General features: G+C 49.0%; 2 protein-coding genes across 13 annotated transcripts in view; both read right to left on the bottom strand.

Moving 5' to 3' along the window:
* Window positions 1-81: 81 nt before the first annotated feature.
* AAAS (aladin WD repeat nucleoporin) lies at window positions 82-14,862 on the bottom strand. Of its 5 annotated transcripts, none has more exons than XM_081596020.1 (16): window positions 14,596-14,862; window positions 13,901-14,028; window positions 8,367-8,422; window positions 7,964-8,055; window positions 7,730-7,776; window positions 7,375-7,473; window positions 6,904-7,047; window positions 2,259-2,379; window positions 1,827-1,951; window positions 1,582-1,642; window positions 1,341-1,431; window positions 1,036-1,129; window positions 882-949; window positions 656-737; window positions 469-553; window positions 82-339 (listed from the first exon to the last, which is right to left on the bottom strand). In XM_081596020.1, exons 1-16 carry the CDS (start codon window positions 14,770-14,772, stop codon window positions 112-114), a joined length of 1,698 nt encoding a protein of 565 aa, XP_081452146.1. In that variant the 5' UTR covers window positions 14,773-14,862; the 3' UTR covers window positions 82-111. The 5 variants fall into 5 exon arrangements, with proteins under 5 accessions (XP_081452146.1, XP_081452145.1, XP_081452147.1 ...); XM_081596019.1 differs by having other exon boundaries at window positions 1,582-1,705; window positions 14,650-14,862; XM_081596021.1 differs by having other exon boundaries at window positions 469-583; window positions 14,650-14,862.
* A 4,438-nt stretch (window positions 14,863-19,300) lies between these two features.
* The window catches only part of SP7 (Sp7 transcription factor), a 45,242-nt gene continuing 41,350 nt past the window's right edge, over window positions 19,301-23,192 (bottom strand). For 7 of the 8 annotated variants that reach the window (XM_081596096.1, XM_081596098.1, XM_081596097.1 and 4 more), the window contains one exon: window positions 19,301-22,186. In XM_081596096.1, the coding sequence (XP_081452222.1) occupies window positions 20,912-22,186 (1,275 nt within the window). In that variant the 3' untranslated portion in view covers window positions 19,301-20,911. The remainder of the gene's footprint in view (window positions 22,187-23,192) is intronic. The other variant, XR_014083628.1, reaches the window with a different exon arrangement.

Genomic DNA, 23,192 nt, shown 5'->3' with positions numbered 1-23,192 from the left:
AGATCTAAACCCAAAGTCCATGCCTTTTTTTTCCTTCAGTGCACCCCAGTGCAACTCATTGGAAAAGAGAGAGTCTCATAATTAAGTGGAAAACAAGAAAGGACACTTTTATTATTGAAAGTGGGAGTGAGGGGAGTGGGGCCGCGCAGGGGGTGGCCCTGGGAGAGGGTCCCAAGGGGCAGAGGTTGGGGATGTCTCAGTAAACAGGGGTAAATCATGAATAGAGCCTCCACCCCCAGCGGGGGGCTCTTGGGGTCGGCCAAGCACTGGGCTAAAGCGTGGAAACTGGGCATTGACAAAGTACAGAGGGATGTGGGTGATCCGGCCTGTGGACCAGCACTGCAGAGAGAGAGGGAAGCAAAGTCAATCAGCCTGGGCCCAAAGAAGGGGTATTTACAGCAGAGCCACCCAGCAGCCATGGCCCTCAGCTCCTCCCCGCTCCTGCAGCCCAGCAGCTGGCCTACTCACCACACTGAGCAGCGCTCCTTTGTTGAAGGAAGGATGGAAAGTGATGAGCTGGGCCTGGGCTCCTGGCTCCCCCTGGATAATGCCGCTAGACAAAGAAGAGGAGGTGAGCAGGCAGCTGGAGGCAGAAGGCAGGTATAGTGAGATGTGGGTTTGGTATAGGAGGGCCAATAAGGAATCCAGCACTTACCAAGGAAGTAGCTCAAACACGGGGCTGTTTCGAGTGCGAAAAAGGAGGATAACTGGTTTCCCATTCTGGACCCGAGGATTGCCTATAAGAGATGGAGGAGGGATAGGAACTCTGGAGGCCGAATCCCAGGGCAGGGGTACAGCAGAACTGCTGCCAGGACATGGATACACTTGATTAATGGGAAGATGGTGCATCCTCAACAGAGGCCTTCCTCTCCACCTCTCACCTTTCATGAGCACAGCCAGCCGCTCCCCACTTGGGTCCCAGACCATGGAGTGAGCCTCTCCCCCAAGTCTACGAGTCAGAACAGCATGTTGAGGGGCTCTGCATGGTCCCTCCCAGCTTTGTCTCACCACCCCTTCCTCACCCACCCAGCTTACCTCTCTTCGCCATCCGGCGTCTGTATGGTGGTCTCAGACAGATCTGCCACTATCGTAGCGGACTTGGCACCTCCAACATACCCCTTTCCCTCACCTGTGGATCACAGCAGGTGCTCTTAAGTATAGGAAAAGGTCCCCCCTCCCCCGGTCCCCCGTCTCCTTTCCATCACAGGCATCAACGCCTCTCAAGTCTTCCGAGCTTCTTTACTTCCCTTTTTCCTTCAGAGCAGCATACTCCAGATGGCTCTTTCCTCCCTCCGACTACCCCAGCTATTGTGCATCCGAAAGTGTTGCCCCTGACTCACCACAACGTTCTGGGAATGACAAGGAGTAAATAAGCGGTTCCCCCAACACAGTGAACAGCAGGCGGTTTCCACTGGGGCTCCAGCAGCCAGTCTGGGGTCAGGGAGCAAAGGGCAGGAAAAGGGTGGTCTATGGGAATACAGGAAGGACGCACAGGAGGAAGAGAAGTAGAGGAGGTAGGGGGACACGCCTGGGGAAGTAGAGCCAACTTCCCCAGCTCCTGCACCACACACTCCCTCCTACCTGGCATCGCCCTGAGAGGGTAGGCCACCGCTCGCAAGTCCACATCTGGGCCTCCCAGACTCTGTGCCAGAGAGAAGCAGGCCACAGCTTAGAGTTCCAGGTGTCACGGCTCGGAGCTCCCTGCCTGTCAGTCCCAGGTTCAGGTGAATGGGAATGGGGACAGGAGGCTGTGCAGCTGGAAGTTCCAGGAGCCTAGTCTGTTTCTCCACTTCCTTCTTGCCCACTCTCGCTCTCCCCACACTCACCGAAAGACAGCTGAAGGAGTGGTAGCCAAGACTTTGCTGCCATCTGGGGACCAGAGCAGGTTCGTAACCCCACCTCCCCGAAACCAGGGAAGGGGAACACAGGTCTCTGTTGAGACATCCCATACCTAGGAGAGACGGCAGGGGAGAGAGAGAGAGACAGTATCCCCAACAGCCCACAGACCCCCTTCCCTGAGGTACAAAGAACCAGAGAGGGGAGGAAGTGGGAAAGGGTTCAAACAGGAGGAAACAGCAAGCAGAATTTTACATCTGAGGAGCAGGGCTGGTGCTGCACCTTGGATAAGTTTAAGACTGAATGGATAACTATTCCTCTCCTCCCCCAGCGTACTTCCCACCACCAGGCAAAGGCACCTCTTCCCTCAAGTCTGAGAGGTATGGCTGAAGTGACCCCAAGAGGCATGGGGACCAACTCACCAGGATGGCAGCGTCCACGGGGGAAGCTGAGAGCAGCCGCCCCCCACTAGGGGCCCAAGCCAAGCTGGTAACAGGGGCGTGCCCAGGGTGAGAGAGCACCTGGGCACAGCCAGAAGAGGGTCTGCAGAAGGGAAACACGGTGTGGGGTCAGAAGACGAGAAGAAAGCCTTGTGCTTCTATTCCCTTGCCTCCTCCTGCTAAAACTGCCCAATCCCTTTGGCCCCTCTGAGTTCAGGAATAAGAATCATGGAAGTCAAAGGAAAACCAGACGGAGGCAAGGGCAATCACTACCAGGAGGTCCAGAAAGGGTGAAAGGGAGTAAACCTGAAATAGACAAGAACTTCATCATTATTATTATTCATTTATTTATTGGCTGTGCTGGATCCTTGTGGCTGTGTGGGTTTTTTCTCTAGTTGCAGTGCACGGGCTTCTTGTTGCAATGGCTTCTCTTGTTGCGGGCTGAGCCCAGGCTCTAGGGCGCGTGGGCTCAGTAGTTGTGGTTCCTGGGCTCTAGAGCACAGGCTCAATAGGTGTGGCTCCCAAGCTTAGTTGCTCTGAAGAATGTGGGAATCTTCCTGGATCAGGTATTGAACCCATGTCTGCTGCATTGGCAGGCAGATTCTTTACCATTGAGCCACCAGGGAAGTCCGAAAGAGACAAGAACTTGTGACAAGTAAAGCTAGATGGTGCTGGGCTGGGGAGATGCATGCGCTGCTCTAGATGAGAACCTTCTCTCCACAGGACCATCCTGCCTGGAGGCCAGGATAACCCATGACATCACCTCACAGTTCCAATCTCTTATCTGCCACTCCTCAGAACTCATCCTGTGCTCCCAAACCTGTCTCTCTGTGTTTCCTTGTCACAATTACCTTCCCTCCTCGGTGCTCTGCCTCGTTTTCTGCTCATCAAAGATGGCGCATGTGGCGACCTCCCCAACTAGGCTGGGAACTAACTGAGGACGCCAGCTGTGTCAGTCGGCTCTCAATCTCCAGAGCGACATACTTGGCTCAAAAAGTGCAGGCTACTATCTGAATTAATGCCACTCTGTCCCTTTTCCTCCCAACTATACACCCACCTTTAGCTCTAATGAGGTCTTAGGTCACCAGTCTACAAGTTACTCTCTTGATTTTACAATACATCAGTTTACAGAGATCCATCTCATTCTTTTCAGTGGCCTCACTGTATTCCACTGAATAGATGAACTATACTTTATTCAGTCGTGCCTCCACAGACATTTCAGTTGGTGGTGGTTTTTTTATTACAAATTAGTACTGCAAAAGTATTCTTTATATCTTTATGTACTCATGTCATTATTTGTGTAGAATACAGTATTAAAATGGAATTGTGGGTTAAAAAAGACTTGCACCTTTCAAAAGATGCCAACAAATTATTTTCTGAAAAGTTTGTGGGGCTTCCCTGGTGATCCAGTGGTTAAGAATCTGCCTCACAATGCAGGGGATACCAGTTCGATCCCTGGTCTGGGAAGATTCCACAGGCCAGTGCACCATAACGACTGAGCCAGAGCTCTAGACCCCGGGAGCCGAAACTACTGAGCCCATGTGCCACAACTACTGAAGCTTATGTTCCCTGAAGCCTGTACTCCTCAATAAGAGAAGCCCCTGCAATGAGAAGCCCGCACATTGCAACTAGAGAGTAGCCCCTGCTGACTGCACCTAGAGAAAGCCCACATACAGCAACAAAGACCCAGTGCAGCCAAAATAAATAAAATAATTTTCAAAAAAGAAAACTTTGTACCACACTATGCCATTTTTCCTTCTCTTGCTAATAATGGATGTTATCAAACATTTCAATTTTAATAATACTGTCATTCTGAATGGGCAAAAAAAAATCCTATTTTTCTAGTCCTTTTAATTATGTATTTTTACACTTAGTTTTTTTATCGGCTTGGAATTTATTTGTATATAAAATGTGAAGCAAGGCAGAACTTTATCATTTTCTAAATGGATAGCCAATTATGTCAAAACCACTAAAACAAAAAGAAATCTGAACTTGTCTATTGCAATGCAAGCCAAATTCATCATATATTAAATTTCCATAAATTCCTAAATCTGTTCCTTAATGTTGTTTTGATACATTGTTCTGTTTGTCTGATGACAATAACTTTGTATTACTGTAACTTCATAAAACATTTCGATACCTAGAGGCAAGTCTCCTCTCAATATGCTTCCTTTTCAAACTTCTCGTGGCTATCCTTCCACATTTATTCTTTCATAAAAACTCTAAATACCATTTTGTCCAGTTCACAAAAACAAACAATTCAGTAGAATGCTAACCGGAAATACATTTAACTTGACATCTTTATGATTAAATTTTCCTCTCCAGGAATACAGCATGTCCCATCATTAATTAAGCTCTTGTTTAATATTCTTGTTTAATATTGACTTCCCTGGTGGCTCAGACGGTAAAGCGTCTGCCTACAATGTGGGAGACCTGGGTTCAATCCCTGGATCAGGAAGATCTCCTGGAGAAGGAAATGGCAATCCATTCCAGTATTCTTGCCTGGAAAATCCCATGGACGGAGGAGCCTGGCAGGCTACAGTCCATGGTGTTGCAAAGAGCTGGGACACAACTGAGCGACTTCACTTTCTTTCTTCCTTTAACATTCAACCACTTTCTTTAGATGTCTAACATTAAATAAATTTAACAATTTATTCCTAGTAACCTATAGTAATTATTGGACCTGTTGTAATAGAACATATTTTTCATCACAATTTCTCAGCTGATTCTTATTGGTACAAAGGAAAGCTATGACCTTTTCAGTTTCCTGGATCCAATTACCATACTACTTATACTTTTTACCAGATTAAACAGGTTTCTTTTAGTTGAATCTCTTGTTTTATCTAGGTGTAAAATCGTATCTCCAAATAAAAATTAATTTTATCTTCTTTCTCAAGACTTTACCACCTTCCCTTTTCTTGTCTTCCTGTACTCACAAGAACATCCGAAAATACTGTTGATTAACACAGTGGCAATGATACCTCTGTCTTTACCTTGACATTACTGGAAAAACTTTTAGTATTTCCTATTTCAGGTTTAATATGGCAGCCATTGATTTTGAGTATATACTTGATGTTTAGGTCGTCTCTTTGTATTCCTATTTACTTTATGTATTCAGCAGGATGTTGACTTATTCAAGGGCATTTATTGATACAAACATTTTTCTCCCTTAAATTGCCAATGTAATAAGTCATTTTAATATATGTCCTTGGAGAAGGAAATGGCACCCCACTCCAGTATTCTTGCCTAGAGAATCCTGTGGACGGAGGAGCCTGGTGGGCTGCTGTCTATGGGGTCGCACAGAGTCAGACACGACTGAAGCGACTTAGCATGCATGCATGCATGCATTGGAGAAGGAAATGGCAACCCACTCCAGTGTTCTTGCCTGGAGAATCCCAGGGATGGAGGAACCTGGTGGGCTACCATCTATGGGGTCATACAGAGTCGGACACAACTGAAGCGACTTAGCAATATATGTCCTAATGATAAATAGTTTCTAATTTCTGGAAAATTCCAGTAGGTTAAATTTTTTTTTTTAAATATGCTTTTGGATTCTATTTGGTAGTCTTTTATTTAGGATTTTAAAATCAGTACTCAAATATTTTATTATACTACCTATTGTCAGGTTTCAGTTTTAGGGGCACACTTAACTTTACAAAAAACAAATCAGGGTGGGACAGAAAGAGGACATTAATGGGAAAACTGGTGAAATGTGAACAAAGTCTAGAGTTTAGTTAATAACAACATTCAAATGTCAGTTTCTTAGTTTTGACAGATGTAACATGGTAATATCAGATGTTAACAATGGGGGAAATGGTGTGAAGGTATGGCCAAACCCTCTATATTATCTTTGCAGCTTTTCCAAAAATCTAAAATTACATCCATATAAAGTTTATTAAAAGGAAGAAACAAATCAGGAGGCTTTCCAAATTTTTCTATGATCTGGATTAGTTCAAATAACATGGAGATTATCTTTTCTCTGACAATTAGACAAACTATCATAAAATCATCTCAGTCTGGCATCTTTTTTAGTGGTACAACTCATCCACTTTGGTAACACACATTTGGTAGAAAATCAAACATTTCCTTAGATTTTCAAATGTGCTGGTCTAAATGTATAAAATACTCTCTAATAATTCTATTTTCTTCCATATTCATGGTTCTCTTTTCCCATTCTGAAAATAGTATACTTTGATTTTCTCTTTTGCCTTACTTAATAAAGCGAGCCAAAATCTTTATTCAAAATTTAAAGAACCAGTTTCTGGTTTTATATTTAGTTAGTTCTTGTGGGGATTCTTTTTCCATTTTCACTGGTTTCAGCTCAAATCCATATTAATTCCATATCTATATTAATTGCCTTTCTCCCTTCTGTTAAACTTACACATGGCAGTCCTCTCAAAGAGACTTTCTTTCCACTTCATGATCCACAGGTGCACACTCCCCACAATCCCAGAAGCCCCTAGTTCTGTCCCTTTCTCTAGATGACTGCTTCGCAGAACCTCCACCTTGGCCTTAGGTCTGCTTCTCCCGTAGCCATGGGAAGTGCTGTGAGGATGAAGAACTTTTCCTCCCAGACCTCCTCACCAACCCATGCCTTGGGCCAAGGTAAGAGACTGCTGGGACTCACCGGGTAGACAAGGACGTGGGATCCAGAGTCCAGATGAGAATGCAGCTCTGGCAGGCCACAGCCAAGACAGAGGCACTGAGGGGCTTCCAGGCCAGGGCCGCCACATTGCGCTGCAGCCGGTGCTTCAGGGAGGGGACTATAGTGCTGGGGTGAAATGGGAGGGGACAGAGTCAAAGCAGGGACACTAAAGTGCAGGGGACCTGAGTGTAATTGAGGACAGACATCCAAAGAAGAAAGCAAAGCAGATCATCCAGTGCCTGGGGGTACGGTGGGACAGAGGACAGGATAAAGGCTGGGTTTAGAAAGAGGATGCATCCAGTTGTGGGGCCTCCCTGACCCCAATTCTGAAAAGAGCCATCGGACAGGGCTCAGGAACTACAGGACTCCCCGGGCACCAGAGCTGGAAAAGGAACTGGGGACTAAGAGATGGAGACTTAAAGAGTCAGAGCTCACCCAGTGTGCCACACATACCTGTTGGCATTATACACGCGGACTGAGTCATCCAACAGAGCCACGGCAAACTTGTTGGTGTGGGGGTGCCATGCAAAGACCCGCAAGCAGCAGCTGGACCTGGGGCAGGAGTGAGAGTGAAGAGTCCCAACTGCACCTCACCATACCTGGGCCCAGGGCTCAGGTTGCCTTCCACATGAGACCGTTAACCATTTTTTGCAGTTTCTTTCTTTATTGTGAGGTAGAAGGAGCAAAAACATGGGGAACAGTTAGGGAAGGGGTGGGAGGAGTCTCTGCCTTGTTTTCCCTCTCCCCAAAAGAAGTTTCAAGGTTCAGGACTTCCTTCCAACAAAAGCCCCAGAGCCGGTACACTCACCAATTTGTGACTTGAGCAAATTCAGCAATCAGATCTTCACTCCTAAGCTGTAATAACAAAGCAGACAGAGGATGCACTGGGACAAAGGGACCTTATCCCCTCAAAGCTCCCACGGGGAGCTGGACCATTCCCGCCCTCTGCTGTCTTCCCATCACAGCCTGACCTTAAGGCACAGAAAATGGTAGGGGTAGAGAAGTAGTAGCAGGGAGGGCCAGCGGCAGAAGCCAAACTTACAGACAGATGGGGAAACAGGGACCCATGGAGGGAGGAGGCCCATCGACAGAGTGCCAGGGCCCAGCTGGATGCCGTCTTCACCCACTCAAACACTGTGGGATTGAGGAAGCAGCCGTGATTAAACCGTTCACAGGGCTCTCACTGGGCACCCTCCTAGGTGAGGGCTGAGCAAGAGCAAGCATTCTCCAGGCTCTTCCACCCAACAAGTGATCTGGACACACACTCTGCGGCATGAGGGGTAGGTAGAGGTGAAAGAAGATAGCACCAGTGGAGGCAACTGGGCCAGGAATACAGGGCTGAAGGGAAAGGCGCTGTGCCAACAGGTATTGGGATGAATTACCGAGAATATGGAGGGGAGATGGTAACCACAAAACTAGAAAAGGCTGGAGGTAAACACACTTACCCTCTTCCTCTGAATTTGCAATTTCATTCAGCACCCCGAAAAGGCCTACATCACGCCTGAAGAGGAGAGGGAACTGTGAGTTAGATAGCTTTGATCCCTTCAGCCTCCCCTCTTAAGTTCCTCCATTCATTCATTCATTCATTCATTCAATAAACATGTACTCAGAATAAGATCAGGGACTTCCCTGGTGGCCCAGTATATAAGACTCCACGCTCCCAATGCAAGGGGCCCAGGTTTGATCTCTGGTCAGGGAACTAGATCCCACATGTTGCAATTATAAGATCCTGCATGCTGCAACAAAGACCTGGTGCAGCCAAGTGAGGAATATATAAATAAATATTTAAAAAATAAATAAGAGCACTTCCATTTAATGAGTGGCAACTGTATGTCAAACACTTTATATTGTCCTTTCATTCTACCCATTTCCTCAATGAGACAACTAAGGCTCAGAGGTCTGTCAGGGCTTTGTGTGCAGATCAAGGAGTCAGGACTTGCCGGAAGACAATGAATGGAAAGCCACTGAAGGAGTTTCAGTTAAGGAATAAACTGATCACACTGGCATTTTAGAAAGATCGGTCTGACTGCAGATTAGAGGGAGACAAGAATGGAGAGAAAGAAATAGGTTAAGAAGCTACTTCAGGAATCTAGAAGAAAGGCCAAAGTGGCCTGAACCACTGGGGGTTGAGAAAAGAGGACAGGTCTAAGAGCTTGAGGAAGTAGAACGGACAGGATTGGAGGACTAATTCCACATTAGTAAGGTAAAGAGTAATATCAAGGGAAACACCTAGATGATAATTATAGCATCCAACACTGATTACACTGTGCCAGGGCTGGGCTACAGCTTCACACGCAACATCTAAGTTAGCTATTATCACAACCCTACACAATAGGGACTGTTATCATCTGCATTTTTAGATGAGAACAGGGAGTGTGAAAGGCTGATTATCAAAGGTGAACTAGGTAGGAAAAAGCAGAGTCAGGATTCAATCTGTCTGTCTGTCCCAAAGCCTACATTCAAACCACTTATTCTTATATGACTAGGAAGGGCATTCCTTGAGACGAAAAACACAAAGAAGACACTGGCAGAGGAAAACAAAGAGATTGATTTTGAACGTGCTGAGTGTGTGAAGCCTGTAGAATATCTGACTGAGGGTGCTGAACAGACAAGTGAACACCAAGGTGTGGTGCAAGTCCAGTTCAGGACATCAACATTTAAAAGACAGCAGAGGGCTTCCCTGCTGTCAAAACAAAAACAACGCCCAGTTGTGAATGTGACTGGTGGTGGAAGTGAAGTCCAATGCTGTAAAAAACAGTATTGTATAGGAACCTGGAATGTTAGGTCCATGAATCAAGGCAAATTGGAAGTGGTCAAACAGGAGATGGCGAAAGTGAACACTGATTGACATTTTAGGAATCAGCGAACTAAAATGGACTGGAATGGGCAAATTTAATTCAGATGACCAATATATCTGCTACTGTGGTCAAGAATCCCTTAGAAGAAATGGAGTAGCCCTCACAGTCAACAAAAGAGTCTGAAATGCAGTACTTGGGTGCAATCTTAAAAATGACAGAATGATCTCTGTTCGTTTCCAAGGCAAACCATTCAATATCACAGTAATCGAAGTCTATGCCCTGACCAGTAATACTGAAGAAGCTGAAGTTGAACAGTCCTATGAAGACCTACAAGACCTTCTAGAACTAACACCCAAAAAAGATGTCCTTTTCATCAAAGGGGACTGGAATGCAAAAGTAGGACGTCAAATGATACCTGGAATAACAGGGAAATTTGGTCTTGGAGTACAAAATGAAGCAGGGCAAAGGATAACCGAGTTTTGCCAAGAAAACGCACTGGTCATAGCAAACACCCTCTTCCAACAACACAAGAGAAGACTCTACACATGTACATCACAAGATGATCAAAACCGAAATCAGACTGATTATATTCTTTGCAGCCAAAGATGGAGAGGCTCTATACAGTCAGCAAAAACAAGACGGGGAGCTGATAGTGGCTCAGATCATGAACTCCTTATTGGAAAATTCAGACTTGAAGATAGGGAAAACCACTAGACCATTCAGGAATAACCTAAATCAAATCCCTTACATTATACAGTGGAAGTGACAAATAGATTCAAGGGATTAGATCTGATAGACAGAGTGCCTGAAGAACTATGGATGGAGGTTTGTGACACTGTACAGGAGGCAGTGGTCAAGACCATCCCCAAAAAATAGAAATGCAAAAAGGCAAAATGGTTGTCTGAGGAGGCCTTACACATAGCTGAGAAAACAAGAGAAGCTAAAGGCAAAGGAGAAAAGGAAAGATATACCCATCTGAATGCAGAGTTCCAAAGAACAACAAAGATAGATAAGAAAGCCTTCCTCAGTGATCAAGGCAAAGAAATAGAGGAAAACAATAGAATGGGAAAGACTAGAGATCTCTTCTCCAAGAAAATTAGAGATATCAAGGGAATATTTCATGCAAAAATGGGCACAATAAAGGACAGAAATGGTATGGACCTAACAGAAGCAGAAGATATTAAGAAGAGGTGGCAAGAATACACAGAACTATACAAAAAAGATCTTCATGACCCAAATAACCACGATAGTGTGATCACTCACCTAGAGCAAGACATCCTGGAATGCGAAGTCAAGTGGGCCTTAGGAAGCATCACTACAAACAAAGCTAGTGGAGGTGATAAAATTCCAGCTAAGCTATTTCAAATCCGAAAAGATGATGCTGTGAAAGTGCTGCACTCAATATACCAGCAAATTTGGAAAACTCAGCAGTGGACACAGGACTAGAAAAGGTCAGTTTTCATTCCAATCCCAAAGAAAGGCAATGCCAAAGAATGTTCAAACTACCACACAATCACACTCATTTCACATGCTAGCAAAGTAATGCTCAAAATTCTCTAAGTCAGGCTTCAACAGTATGTGAACCATGAACTTCTAGATGTTCAAGCTGGATTTAGAAAAGGCAGAGGAAACCAGAGATCAAATTGCCAACATCCACTGGATCATCAAAAAAGCAAGAGTTCCAGAAAAACATCTATTTCTGCTTTATTGACTATGCCAAAGCCTTTGACTGTGTGGATCACGACAAACTGTGGAAAATTCTTCAAGAGATGGGAATACCAGACCATGTGACCTGCCTCCTGAGAAATCTGTATGCAGGTCAAGAAGCAGCAGTTAGAACAGGACATGGAACAACAGACTAGTTCCAAATTGGGAAAGGAGTACGATAAGGCTGTGTATCGTCACCCTGTTTATTTAACTTATATGCAGAGTACATCATGTGAAATGCAGGGCTGGATGAAGCACAAGCTGGAATCAAGATTGCCAGGAAAAATATCAATAATCTCAGATATGCAGATGACACCACCATTATGGCAGAAAGTGAAGAACTAAAGAGCCTCTTGATGAAAGTGAAAGAGGAGAGTGAAAAAGCTGGCTTAAAACTCAACATTCAAAAAACTAAGATCATGGCATCCAGTCCCATCATTTCAAGGCAAATAGATGGGGAAACAATGGAAACAGTGACAGACTTTATTCTTTTGGGCTCCAAAATCACTGCAGGTGGTGACTGCAGCCATGAAATTAAAAGACGTTTGCTCCTTGGAAGAAAAGCTATGACAAGCTTAGATAGCTTATTAAAAACCAGAGATATTACTTTGCCCACAAAGGTCTATCTAGTCAAAGCTATGGTTTTTCCAGTAGTCATGTATGGATGTGAGAGTTGGATCATAAAAAAGACTGAGCACTGAAGAATTGATGCTTTTGAACTGTGGTGTTGGAGAAGACTCTTGAGAGTCCCTTGGACTGCAAGGAGATACAACCAGTCTATCCTGAAGGAAATCAGTCCTGAATGTTCATTGGAAGGACTGATGCTGAAGCTGAAACTCCGATACTTTGGCCACCTGATGCGAAGAACTGACTCATTGGAAAAGGTCCTGATGCTGGGAAAGATTGAAGACAGGAGGAGAAGGGAATGACAGAGGACGAGATGGTTGGATGGCAACACTGACTCGATGCACATGAGTTTGAGCAAGCTCTGGAAGTTGGTGATGGATAGGGAAGCCTGGCATGCTGCAGTCCATGGGGTCACAAAGAATTGGACACAACTGAGTGACTGAACTGAGGGGGCTTCCCTCGTGGTCGAGCATTAAGACTCCACCTGCCAATGCGGGGGCACAGGTCTGACCCCTGCGCTGGGAAGATCCCACATACCACAGAGCAACTAAGCCCATGCAACAAAACTACTGAAGTCTGAATGCCTAGGGCCAATGCTCTGTGAAACAAGAAACCACTGCAATGAGAAGCCCTAGCACCCCACAACAAAGAGTAATCCCTGCTTGCCACAACTAGAGATAGCCCCCGCACAGTGGCTGAAGACTCAGCGCAGCCAAAAGTAAAATAAACAATCAGAACTTAAAAAAAAAAACAAAACAATAGCTATTCATATAAAAGACAGCAGGAAGCAACTTCCCTGGTGATCCAGTGGCTAAGACCCCATATTCCCAACGCAGGGGGCCGGAGTTCAATCCCTGGTCAGGGAACTAGAACCCGCTGCGCAACTAAAAGATCTCGAATGCCACAAAGAAGATGTAAGATCCTGCACAACTAGAACCCAGAGCAGCCAAATAAACATTAAAAAAGAAAAAAAAAAAAGACAGCAGGAAGAGAAGCAGCAGCTCGATAGAGGCAGAAATCGAGAAAGAATCTAGGACTGAATGGGTTTTCAGACCATGACCTGATGTTTAGCTTCACTCAAGGAGACATGCAAATGCAACTGTTATGCAAAATCAAATATCAAAGTTTGATAGCACAAGTGTTAGAAAACAGGCACTCTCATACACTTTTTTGGCTTTGTTTCATTTTTAGGTTTTTATTGGAGCATAGTTATCTCACTGCTGGTGGGTCTATAAACATGCACAACTTAGAGAACCATATGGCAACAGCTAGTGAAATTAAAAATGAACATACGCTTTGAACCCCTACATACAATGCTGAGGGTAATACTAATCATGGCTAACTCTTGAAGGGATTAACATGTGTTTCACTCATTTAATCATCACTAGAACCTTGTAAGACAGGTTTCATTTTACAGATGAAGAAACTGAGGAACAGAGTGATTAAGTAACTTGCTCAAGGTCACACAGCTAAGAAGCGGCGCAGCCAGGAACTGAATCCAGGTTTCACTCCTACACCTACAAAATGCATGACCCATGTATGAGATTATTCACTGCAACCTTATACCTATCCTTTCTGAGCTTCAGGTAAAGGCTCAGAAAGTGATAATGACATGAGGGAGCAAGTTTACATAATTAAACCAGAAAGGAAAGCAAGTCATTGGAGATGAAACGGAACTACCATTGCGCAGCCTTGAGTTCCACAAAAAGGACTGATAATTTGTTGTGGTGAATGACAGATAGCTCTGAGCTAGAGAGAGCCAGGAAGCCCAGGGCAGAGAGGTGGTGACCTCACTGCCTCCAGGATCTGCAGACCAGTGGCCCAGGAGACCCTTTGCCAAATCTCACCAAATGTTGATGCATCTCTTCCACACTTGCTCCCGGTGGTGGATGAAGGCAGTTCTTGTGCCATGGTCCAGCCTTCCAGGGGTCTTCAAGGGATCCTTAGTCAGGTTTAGGACAGGAAGATTGATCCACTATAGCCAGAAATGAGAGGTATGACAGTGAGTGAGTTCTCCTTCCCAGATCTCTACTGAACCCCCGTTTCCCATTTCCACAAAAGAAACACTTGTGGAACTGGGAAACAAGTCTTATCTTCCTTACCGATAAAACCAGAATAATATTTCATAGAGATGCTGTGATTATTAAATCACATTATTAAAACATTTGTGGAGAACATTTTACTCAGAGCCTCCTTCTTCCATGCAAACGCTCAATAAACGTCCATTTCTCTTCCTTTTCCTCGCCAGGAAAACCTCGGGGGAAAAACTCCCCAGGTTGGGCCTTCCCAGTTGTCCCAGATACTGTCTCCAACTTTTCAGAAGTCCTCCTGCACAGTCACATCCCCTAGATTCGCCCCCACTCTCTCCATCCCCGCAAGGCCCGCCCTACAGATCCTCAGCATCCCTCATCCTCCAATCCCAGCACTAAAATACATTCCATTTCTTCTATTCATCTCCACCCTGGGAGAGGTTGTTTCCAATCCTCCAGTCTGGGGACAGCGACGCGCCCCCTCCCCTCACGCTGCCTCTGCTCTCACATACCCTCCGACACCGCCCCCCATGCCTAAAGGTTCCCTCCCTCCTCGCCCCGACCACCTGGCCCCGGAAGTCGGGAGGCGGACTCTCACAGCTACTGCCTGTCACCAGTTCGTTATTGTGCTCGTATAGGGTGATTTGTCCCCTAGGTGGCGGAGGAGGGAACAACCCCAGGGAGCACATCTTGCCGGTCCCGAGGACGTCCCGAATCAGCAAACTCCCAGAGCCCCGCTCCTCTGACTCTTAGTTCCCGGGCTAGATTCGGATGCGTACGGGTAGCCGCATGGGACAAACGGCAATGCAAAGCTCAAAGACAGTAAACGGAAGCACAATGGAGAAGAAGGACGCACGCGCTGTTCTGGGATAAACTTCCGGCGTCCTGGCGCGCCGCCTAGCGGCGGCAGAGGGAACGGTGCCGACACGTCCGCAGGGCTGACCCCTAGTTAAGAGTCAGAGCGGCTTTTTTTGTTTTGTTTTGTTTCCTGTGAGACTGCTGTTTTCCCAGTTCCGAATTCCCCAGCATAGTCTCCCACTCACTCTCAGCACTCGAAAAACCCAAAATAAGCCACGTTCATGGAAGTACCTAATTAACTGTGAATCGCCCAGAGGAAAATACCGACTCTTATCACGGGCAGCTGGCTGGAAAGTTGAGGGACGCTCACCCAGAGGAGCAAAATCAGGCGGGAGACCTTGAGAGGGAGAGTACTGTGCCCGCCAGAACCTAAAGGCCACAGGGTTAGGCTTCCTGGAAGGAAAAATGGGAACAGTTGGGAAACTAATATTTCCTGAGCACTTATTATGATAAGTGCTTGACTAATCTTTACAACTCCATGAGATGGGTACTGTTATACTATCAAAAGGAAAGTGAGGCACAAGGGAGATCAGACCTGAAAAATACCAAAGCTGGGAATTCTGACTTCAGAATAAAAGTGAGATTAAGAGGAGAGGGACAAAAATAGGTGAAGGGATTAAGAGGTACAAACTACGGAGTAAAAAATAAATTACAAGGATATAATGTCAACACAGGGCTTCCCAGGTGAAGAATCTGACTGCCAAGCAGGAGAGGCAAGAACCTGTGGTTCAGTCCTTGGTTAGGGAAGATCTCCTTGAGAGGGAAATGGCAACCCACTCCAGTATTCTTGCCTGGGAAATCCTATGGACAGAGGAGCCTGGAGGGCTACAATCCGTGGGGTCGCAAAGAGTCAGGACACGACTTAGCAACTGAACAATAGCTGTACACAAGGAATATAGCCAATATTTTATAATAACTTTGGAGTATAATTATAAAAGTATCAAATCACTAAACTGTACACTTGAAACTAATACAATGTTGTATATCAACTATGCTGCAATTTTTAAGTCATATTTATCTTATTCTAATTCATAACAATGGAGTTATTAATAGAATTGGAGTCTAATGCATATTGCAGGCTCCTCTTCTTATAGCTGTGTAACTTTGGAAAATCATTGAACTCTTTGAGCCTCAGTTCCCTCACTTGCAGAGGGTCCTAACACATGGCTGTTTCCCATACAAAAAACAAATGGAAACAAAGCCATTTAATAAATTGTAAAGCGCTGAGCAGATACAGGAGATAAACAGCCCTAACTCTGCCACAAACTAGGTGACCCTGGACATTGGTTCATTCATTTAACATATATTAATAAGCAATTCCAGGGCTTCCCAGGTGGCACAGTGATAAAGAACCCCCCTGCAGGAGATGTAGGAGACAAGAGTTTGATCCCTGGGTGGGGAAGATCCCCTGGAGAAGAAAATGGCAACCTACTCCAGTATTCTTGCCTGGAAAATTCCATGGACAGGGGAGCCTGGCTACAGCCCATGGTGTCGAAAAGAGTTGGACATGACCAAGCACGCGCGCACACACATACACACACACTCAGCAATTCCAAGGACCAGGCTCTGGGGACACAGAACTGTATAAGGCATAGTCCCCACTCCCAAGAGCAACCAGCCTCATTGGAGAGGCATTCTGCTTTAATATTTTTGTCTGTGTCTACCCCTTCTTTCTACATGAAAAGTTCCCCTCAAGCGTTATACCCTGAGTCAGAAAACCAGGGGTTCCAGAAGGTTAATAAACATAGGACTCATCTGAGAATCTTGTTAACATACAAATTCTGGAGTGGAACTCTGAAGCTGTAGTTGCAAAAAGTCCCCAGGTGATACAGCACAGACAACACTTTGAGTAATCTCTCTACCCATTAGTTCACTGTTGCCTGGGAAGTCACAGAAAGTGTAAAACAGCAGAATATAAAAAGTGGGGCTGAGAAATTGGCTGAGAAAGCACTTCCTGAGACAGGAAAGCAGTATAGGATTGAAGGAAAAGTGGGAGTCTGTGACTGTGACAGATCTGTGGAGAGCAGTGAGATGCCACTCACAAACTTCTTTTAATTAATTAATTAATTTATTTTTGCCTGCATCAGGTCTTCTTTGCTGTGTGAGGGCTTTATCAAGTTGCTGGCAGCCACAGTTAATCTTTTCTTGTGTTTGGGATTCTCATTGCCATTGCTTCTACTGTTGGGGAACACAGGCTCTAGAGCACTGGCCTAGAGTTGTGGCAACACGGGGCTTAGTTGCTCTACCGCATGTGGAATCTTCCTGCACCAGGGATGGAACCCGCGTCCCCTGAACTGGCAGGCGGATTCTTAACCACTGGACCACCTGGGAAGTCCCACCCACCAACATTTTCATTGTATCTTAACCTTGGCACCATCCAACCCCCAAAACTCACTACAGCCTGGGCCTGCAACTTCCACCCTCCCTTCAGTGAAGCCCGATTTTCACCAACAGATTGCGTTATAATTATCAGTTAGGTGCCTGCTTCTTACCAGTAACGTGACCTGGAAAGAAGGAATGGTGCTCTGTGTATTCACACACAGTCACCATCTCCCATGTGTGTGCTTAGTTGCTCAGTCGTGTCCGACTCTTTGTGACCCCATAGGCTGTAGCCCGCCAGGCTCCTCTCTCCACGGGGATTCTCCTGGCAAGAATACTGGAGTGGACCTTCCCAATCCAGGGATCAAACCCAGGTCTCCTTCATTACAGGCGGATTCTTTACCGTCCGAGCCACCAGGGAAGCCCATACAGCTTATTTAACGTTTGTTGAATGATTTTTCACAATCTGCAGAGTCTTGCGGGGAAGGCAATGGCATTCCACTCCAGTACTCTTGCCTGGAGAATCCCAGGGACAGCGGAGCCTGGTGGGCTGCTGTCTATGGGGTCGCACAGAGTCGGACACGACTGAAGCGACTTAGCAGCAGCAGCAGCAGCAGCAGAGTCTTGGGAGGCTAGTCCGGGCCTAGCGCACTCTCCACTAACTTCACCAGGGGGCGCGGTGGCCCCGGCGACGCTGACTGAGACCCACAGCCCCGGGAACGCGGAGCGCTCAGCAGGCGGTCTCCACCTCCGCCCCTCCCTACGACCTGGGCGGGAAACCGAGGCAGCGCCCCGGCTGCTGCCCGAAACTTCTAAAATGGGCCCCCTACTTTGAGAGGCGGAGGCATCACGGGAGCCTGGGTGCCTGGACCTCGGCCCGCCGCCCCTTCACCGGGCCCGCCGAAACCCGGCGCCCCGGCCCGGGGCCGGTAACCAGGCGCACATGGCCCGCCCGGCCCTGTTTGTCCTGGCAGCGCGCCGCCGCTATTTGAGGCGGTTTTTATCTCCCAGAAACCAGCAAAACCCCAAGCGGAGTCTAGGGAAGATGAAAGGGGCCGAGGGGCCGGGGAGGGGACGACCGCGAGGCTGCGGCGGGCGGGAGCTGGCACCGGACAGGCGGAGACCGGCAGGCGAGAAGGCCAGGCCCTGGGGGGTCCCAAGGAGCCGGCCCAGCGGGGTAGCGGCGAGCCCGGGGGTCCACTTCGGGCCGCCCCCTCTCGCCGCCGCGAACCTAGGCGTCCCCCGCCCCTTTTCAGCCTCTCTTCCGCCGCGGCCCCCGGCCCGCGGGAGAGCCCTCGGAACCCCGATCCTTCTTCAAAGCGCCTTTGAAGCCCCGCGCCCCGCCGGAGGGCAGGAGATTTCGCACCTGGACGGGGGCGGTGTAGGAAGGGGGCCAGCAGCTCGAGCTCGGCCGAATCGCCGCCAGGGACCCGCCGATCCCTCCCCGCTGCAGCGCGGCGGGCCTCTCCCGAGCCCCCGAGGGGTACCGGCGGACTGGGGCGCCGCCCGCAGTCGGGCCCAGGCCGGGGGAGCTGCGGGTGAGCCCCTCTGGCTGGCGGGGGAGCCCTATGGGGCGGGGGCCGCACAAAGCCCTATTGTGGCTGGGGACTGGCCGCCACAGAGTGCCTTTTGTTCCGCCTCTAACTCCGTGGCGGGCACGACTGATTGCAGGCCCCGGGCCGGGGGCGGGTTACGTGCCAGGCGGGTCTGCCCGCGGGAGCCGCACCGCGCCGGGCTCTGGCCGCGCGCTAGCCCGCACGGGACCGGGGCGCGTCCCGGCTACTGCCGGACCAGTCCGCTGGTGCCGAGCCCGAGGAAGAGACGGGGAAGAACCCTCTTTGCCTTCCCAACTCCGCAGAGAGCTCTGAGCCGTCAAAAACTGACCTCCGCCGCAAGGCCGGACAGCCGAAGTATTCTATCTCCGGCGTAACGTGCAAACAGGCACGACACAATGCCCCTGGTGACTCCCCGGGTTGCCAAGGAGAAATCTTGTGGCTCACCTTTCTCCCCTCCTCTTCCTCTTTTCTCAGCATGACAAAATTTAAAATCAAACTTTTATTAAATTAAAAAAAAAGACTCCATGAGGGCTTGATCCCTTCCCTTCCACAATATTACCCTCTCCCCAAGCTCCAGCGGCTTTAACCCTTTAACTTGGGGCTTTGAGGGAGAAAGAAATAGAAAAGGAGGATCCAAAGTCACAGGAAAGGCATTCAAAGGCACGAAGCGGCTTTAAAAGTCACTGGAGGTGGAGTTGGGAGCATCGGAAGTCCCAGGTAGCCGGCCTGTGGATGCAACCCCAAGTCAGCTTGGGGACCTCTGTCCTCCTAGGTCTATAAATTCTTCTTTCTCATGACTTCTGGGCACCAGCCTATCACAGTGCCTTGCACAGAGCAGGCACTCAATAAATACTCTATTTTCTTGATCTGATCCCAGAGAAAGCCTTCCCCGCCTTTTCTCCAGGAGAGACACCTCCAAACTAATGTCCTCCTTGGGTTAGATGGGCTTCCCCAAAGAGCATGTCTAAGATGGCAGCTGCAAGCTCTGTTAACGGTGGCAACAGGGATTAGCCTAATGGGGTCATGGTGTCAGGAGGGGCAGTGGAAGAACCTGCTCTGGGGTCAAGGAATCTGGAGTACATTCCAGTTCTCCCCTCCATAGGGCTTGAGTTTTCACAGCTTCTGGCCAGGGCTGGAAATATTAGGGATCCCCTAGTTGCGAGATACCCCATCAACTCATTAACAGATCTAGCTAATTCACTCTATTAGCAGAGATTCCGTTAAGAGAAACACCATTAACTGAGACCCTGATGATAGAAGTTCTATTAACAAGATCTCCACTATCACTTTTTCTAGACAGAGATGCATTTGGCTAAAATTTCCATAGCAGAAATGGACCCCCTTCCCTCCCCAGCTCACTCTACCTGACCTGTCATCATAACTTAGATAAATAGAATTATTATTATTACTATTCATTTCTCTTGGAACATAGGGGTTAAATATACATGCCTGGGGGCAGCCTCCCTGACCCTGGGGTCACCCCATCTTTGGGATCAGATCCCCACCAGTCTGCCCCCTCTTGGCACCCTGCTCCCTGCCAGGTCACTTACCCCAATCCCCCAAATCTGGTCCCTAATGAAGAGGCCACCAGGGGGCAATAAATTATCATTATCATCATCATGACTCTGGAGCATAGAAGGCAGTGGACTACAAAGTTGAGAAGAATGGAGCCTGAAAGCTAAGAAATAGTGGTAAATAAGCTTGGGAGGCAGAAAAGATGCACATAAAGGAGTCAGTGAGAGGGAGAAATGAAGTGTTGGGAGCCCAGATGGAGGGGAAGTGAGTGTGGTAAGAGCAGAGAGAGAAACTGAGCAGTGGCGAGGAAAGAGCTTCTAAAGCCCTGAGTGCAGAGATCAGGCATCAGGTGATGGCCTGAGATGAGAGTTTGCAGAAGGGTTTCATGGCAAGGGGAGGAAGTGAGCTGAGGAGGCATGCAGGGCGATACCCAGGCCCAGAATGGGTGGGAAGATGGGGAGATGGATAGAGTTGCAAAGGGCAACATGCATGGGACAAAGGGGGTGAGGGGCAAGCAGTGGTCCACAGAGCCAGGAGAGGCTGGAAAGGCAGCCTCGAGGAGTGGAGACCTCCACCCGGCTCAGATCTCCAGCAGGTTGCTCTGCTCCGGGCTGCCTTCAGGGGCTTTTTCTGGGGGTGCTGGTGAGGCGGAAGGTCTGGGCGTCTGACTGGCCTCCTCTTCGCCGGCACTGCGGCCCTCCCCCAGCTCCTTGGGGCCGCTGGCTGGGGGTCCCGGACCTGGCTCGCCGTGGGTGCGTTGATGTTTGCTCAGGTGGTCGCTTCGGGTAAAGCGCTTGGAGCAGAGTAGGCACGTGAACTTCTTCTCCCGGGTGTGAGTGCGCACGTGCCGCTCCAGCTCGTCCGAACGGGTGAACCTCTTGCCGCAGAAGAGCCAGTTGCAGACGAAAGGCCTCTCGCCCGTGTGCCAGCGCAAGTGGGCCTTCAGATGGGAGGCCTTGCCGTACACCTTGCCACAGCCCGGGATGTGGCAACTGTGGATCGGCTTCTTCCGCAGCCCGGCCGCAGCCGCGCCCAGGCGCTCCAGCTCCTGGCAGTTGGGGCAGTCGCAGGAGGAGCGCCCTGCTCCACTGCTCCCGTAGCCAGCACTGCCCCCTGTGCCTGCACCCCGGGGGGTTTTGGCTCCACCGCTCCCCTCCAGCTGCCCACTGTTGCCCACCGCCTTGGGTTTATAGACATCCTGGGGCAAGACATGCTGGGGCCCTGGCTGCAGGAGGTGGGGAGCTGGATAGGGGGCTGGATTAAGGGGGGCAAAGTCGGACGGGTAGGTGGGCAGCTGGGGGTTCAGTGGAGGCTGAGCTGGGCCTGCAGGCAATGTCCCTTGCAGCCCATCACCCTGGCCCTGCCCACCACCGAGCCAGTTGCCCCCAGGATGCATGTCCCACCAAGGGGTAGGAGCATTGCCTGGGCCCGGTGAGATGCCTGCATGGATGCCTGCCTTGTACCAGGAGCCATAGGGGTGTGCCATGTCCAGAGAGGTGTAGACGCTGGGCAGGCAGTCAGAAGAGCTGTGCCCCTTGGGCACTAGGAGCCCAGGATCCTGGGTGCCCGTGGGCCCTGGGAACGAGTGGGAGAAGGGAGGGTAGTCATTGGCATAGCCCGAGGTGGGCGCTGGAGGGCTGCCTGGGGGGGAGAGGAGCCCATTGGTGCTTGAGAAGGGGGCTGGGTAAGCATCCCCCATGGTTTTGGAGGCCGAAAGGTCACTGGTCACAGAGTATGGCTTCTTTGTGCCTGCTTTGCCCAGTGTTGTGGAGTCCCGCAGAGGGCTGGAGCTGCCAAATTTACTGCACGCTGCTGTCAGCATGGCCAGGGGGCTGGAGCCATAGTGAGCTTCCTCCTGTGGGGAGAGAGAAGCATTGCTTAGGGGGAGAGAAGGAGATGTGCAGAAGGACTGCGCACTCTGGAGACCTGGAGAACAGAAGAACAAAAGTGGTGAGGAAGAGGTGAAGTGGATGGGGATTCTGAGGTTAGGTCAGGGAGGCAGTGAGGACTGGGACCCAGGGAGGAGCTCAGATAGAGTCTGGGAAAAGAGCAGAGGACCAAGACAGGGGCGCTACTACCCAACCTAGCAGGCAGGAAGCAGAGCTCCCTATGATGCTGGGGGTGTGCAAGGGCCTCTGAGGAATAGGAGATGCTTCTTAAATAGCCATGAGAAGAGCCGGGGATCAAGGCAGCACCTGGATGCGGTGAGTATTAGGGATCCTGACCCCTAGAAGTGGGTTGGGAGCACAGGCCATAGTGGGGGACTTGGGAGGAAAGATGAGGCTGAAAGAGCAGCGTGGGGAGAAGGCGAAGTCTCAGGGGACCGTAGTTGCCCCCGTTCCAGGTTTTCCCAGCTTGACCCCTTATTCACTTCTTGTCTCTGCTTCATCTCCTGACTAAGGCAGTGGCCTAGTCACCCTAAAGCAGTATCCTCATGTCCCTGGTAAGGAATCTCTTTCTCTTGGCAGGGACCCTGGGCCAGGGAGCAAGAGGAAGCGACGACGGAGACACTGGGACATTGAGAGGGAACAGGGTTGCCGCCAAGCCAGGGCTGTGGCTGAGGCAAGAATGTCTTTCAAGCGGGCATTAGGCACCTCCTGCTTTGTGGAGACAGCCGGTACCCCTTTGGGAGGGCTGGGAGAACTGAAATCTTCACACACACCCCCAGGGCAGGGAATTCAATTGGCTACGATAGTGGCTCACAGCCACACCCCTCCCTCTATGCCTCAGTGTCCCCTAACACGTAGAGACCCCTCCAGCACAGTGAATGAGGGGAAATGTGTGTAGATGCAGGGCACAGGGGTCTTTTAGGAATACCAAATGCCCTTCATGCCCATCGTGCTGCTGCTACCAGGCCAAAC

This window comes from Giraffa tippelskirchi, chromosome 4 (genome assembly GCF_054371585.1).
Source record: "Giraffa tippelskirchi isolate mGirTip1 chromosome 4, T2T-mGirTip1v1.2.pri, whole genome shotgun sequence".
In the NCBI taxonomy this organism is placed as follows: Eukaryota; Metazoa; Chordata; class Mammalia; order Artiodactyla; family Giraffidae; genus Giraffa; species Giraffa tippelskirchi.
The sequence above is the reverse complement of the archived record's forward strand: the minus strand, read 5'-3'. Positions and strand labels throughout refer to the sequence as shown.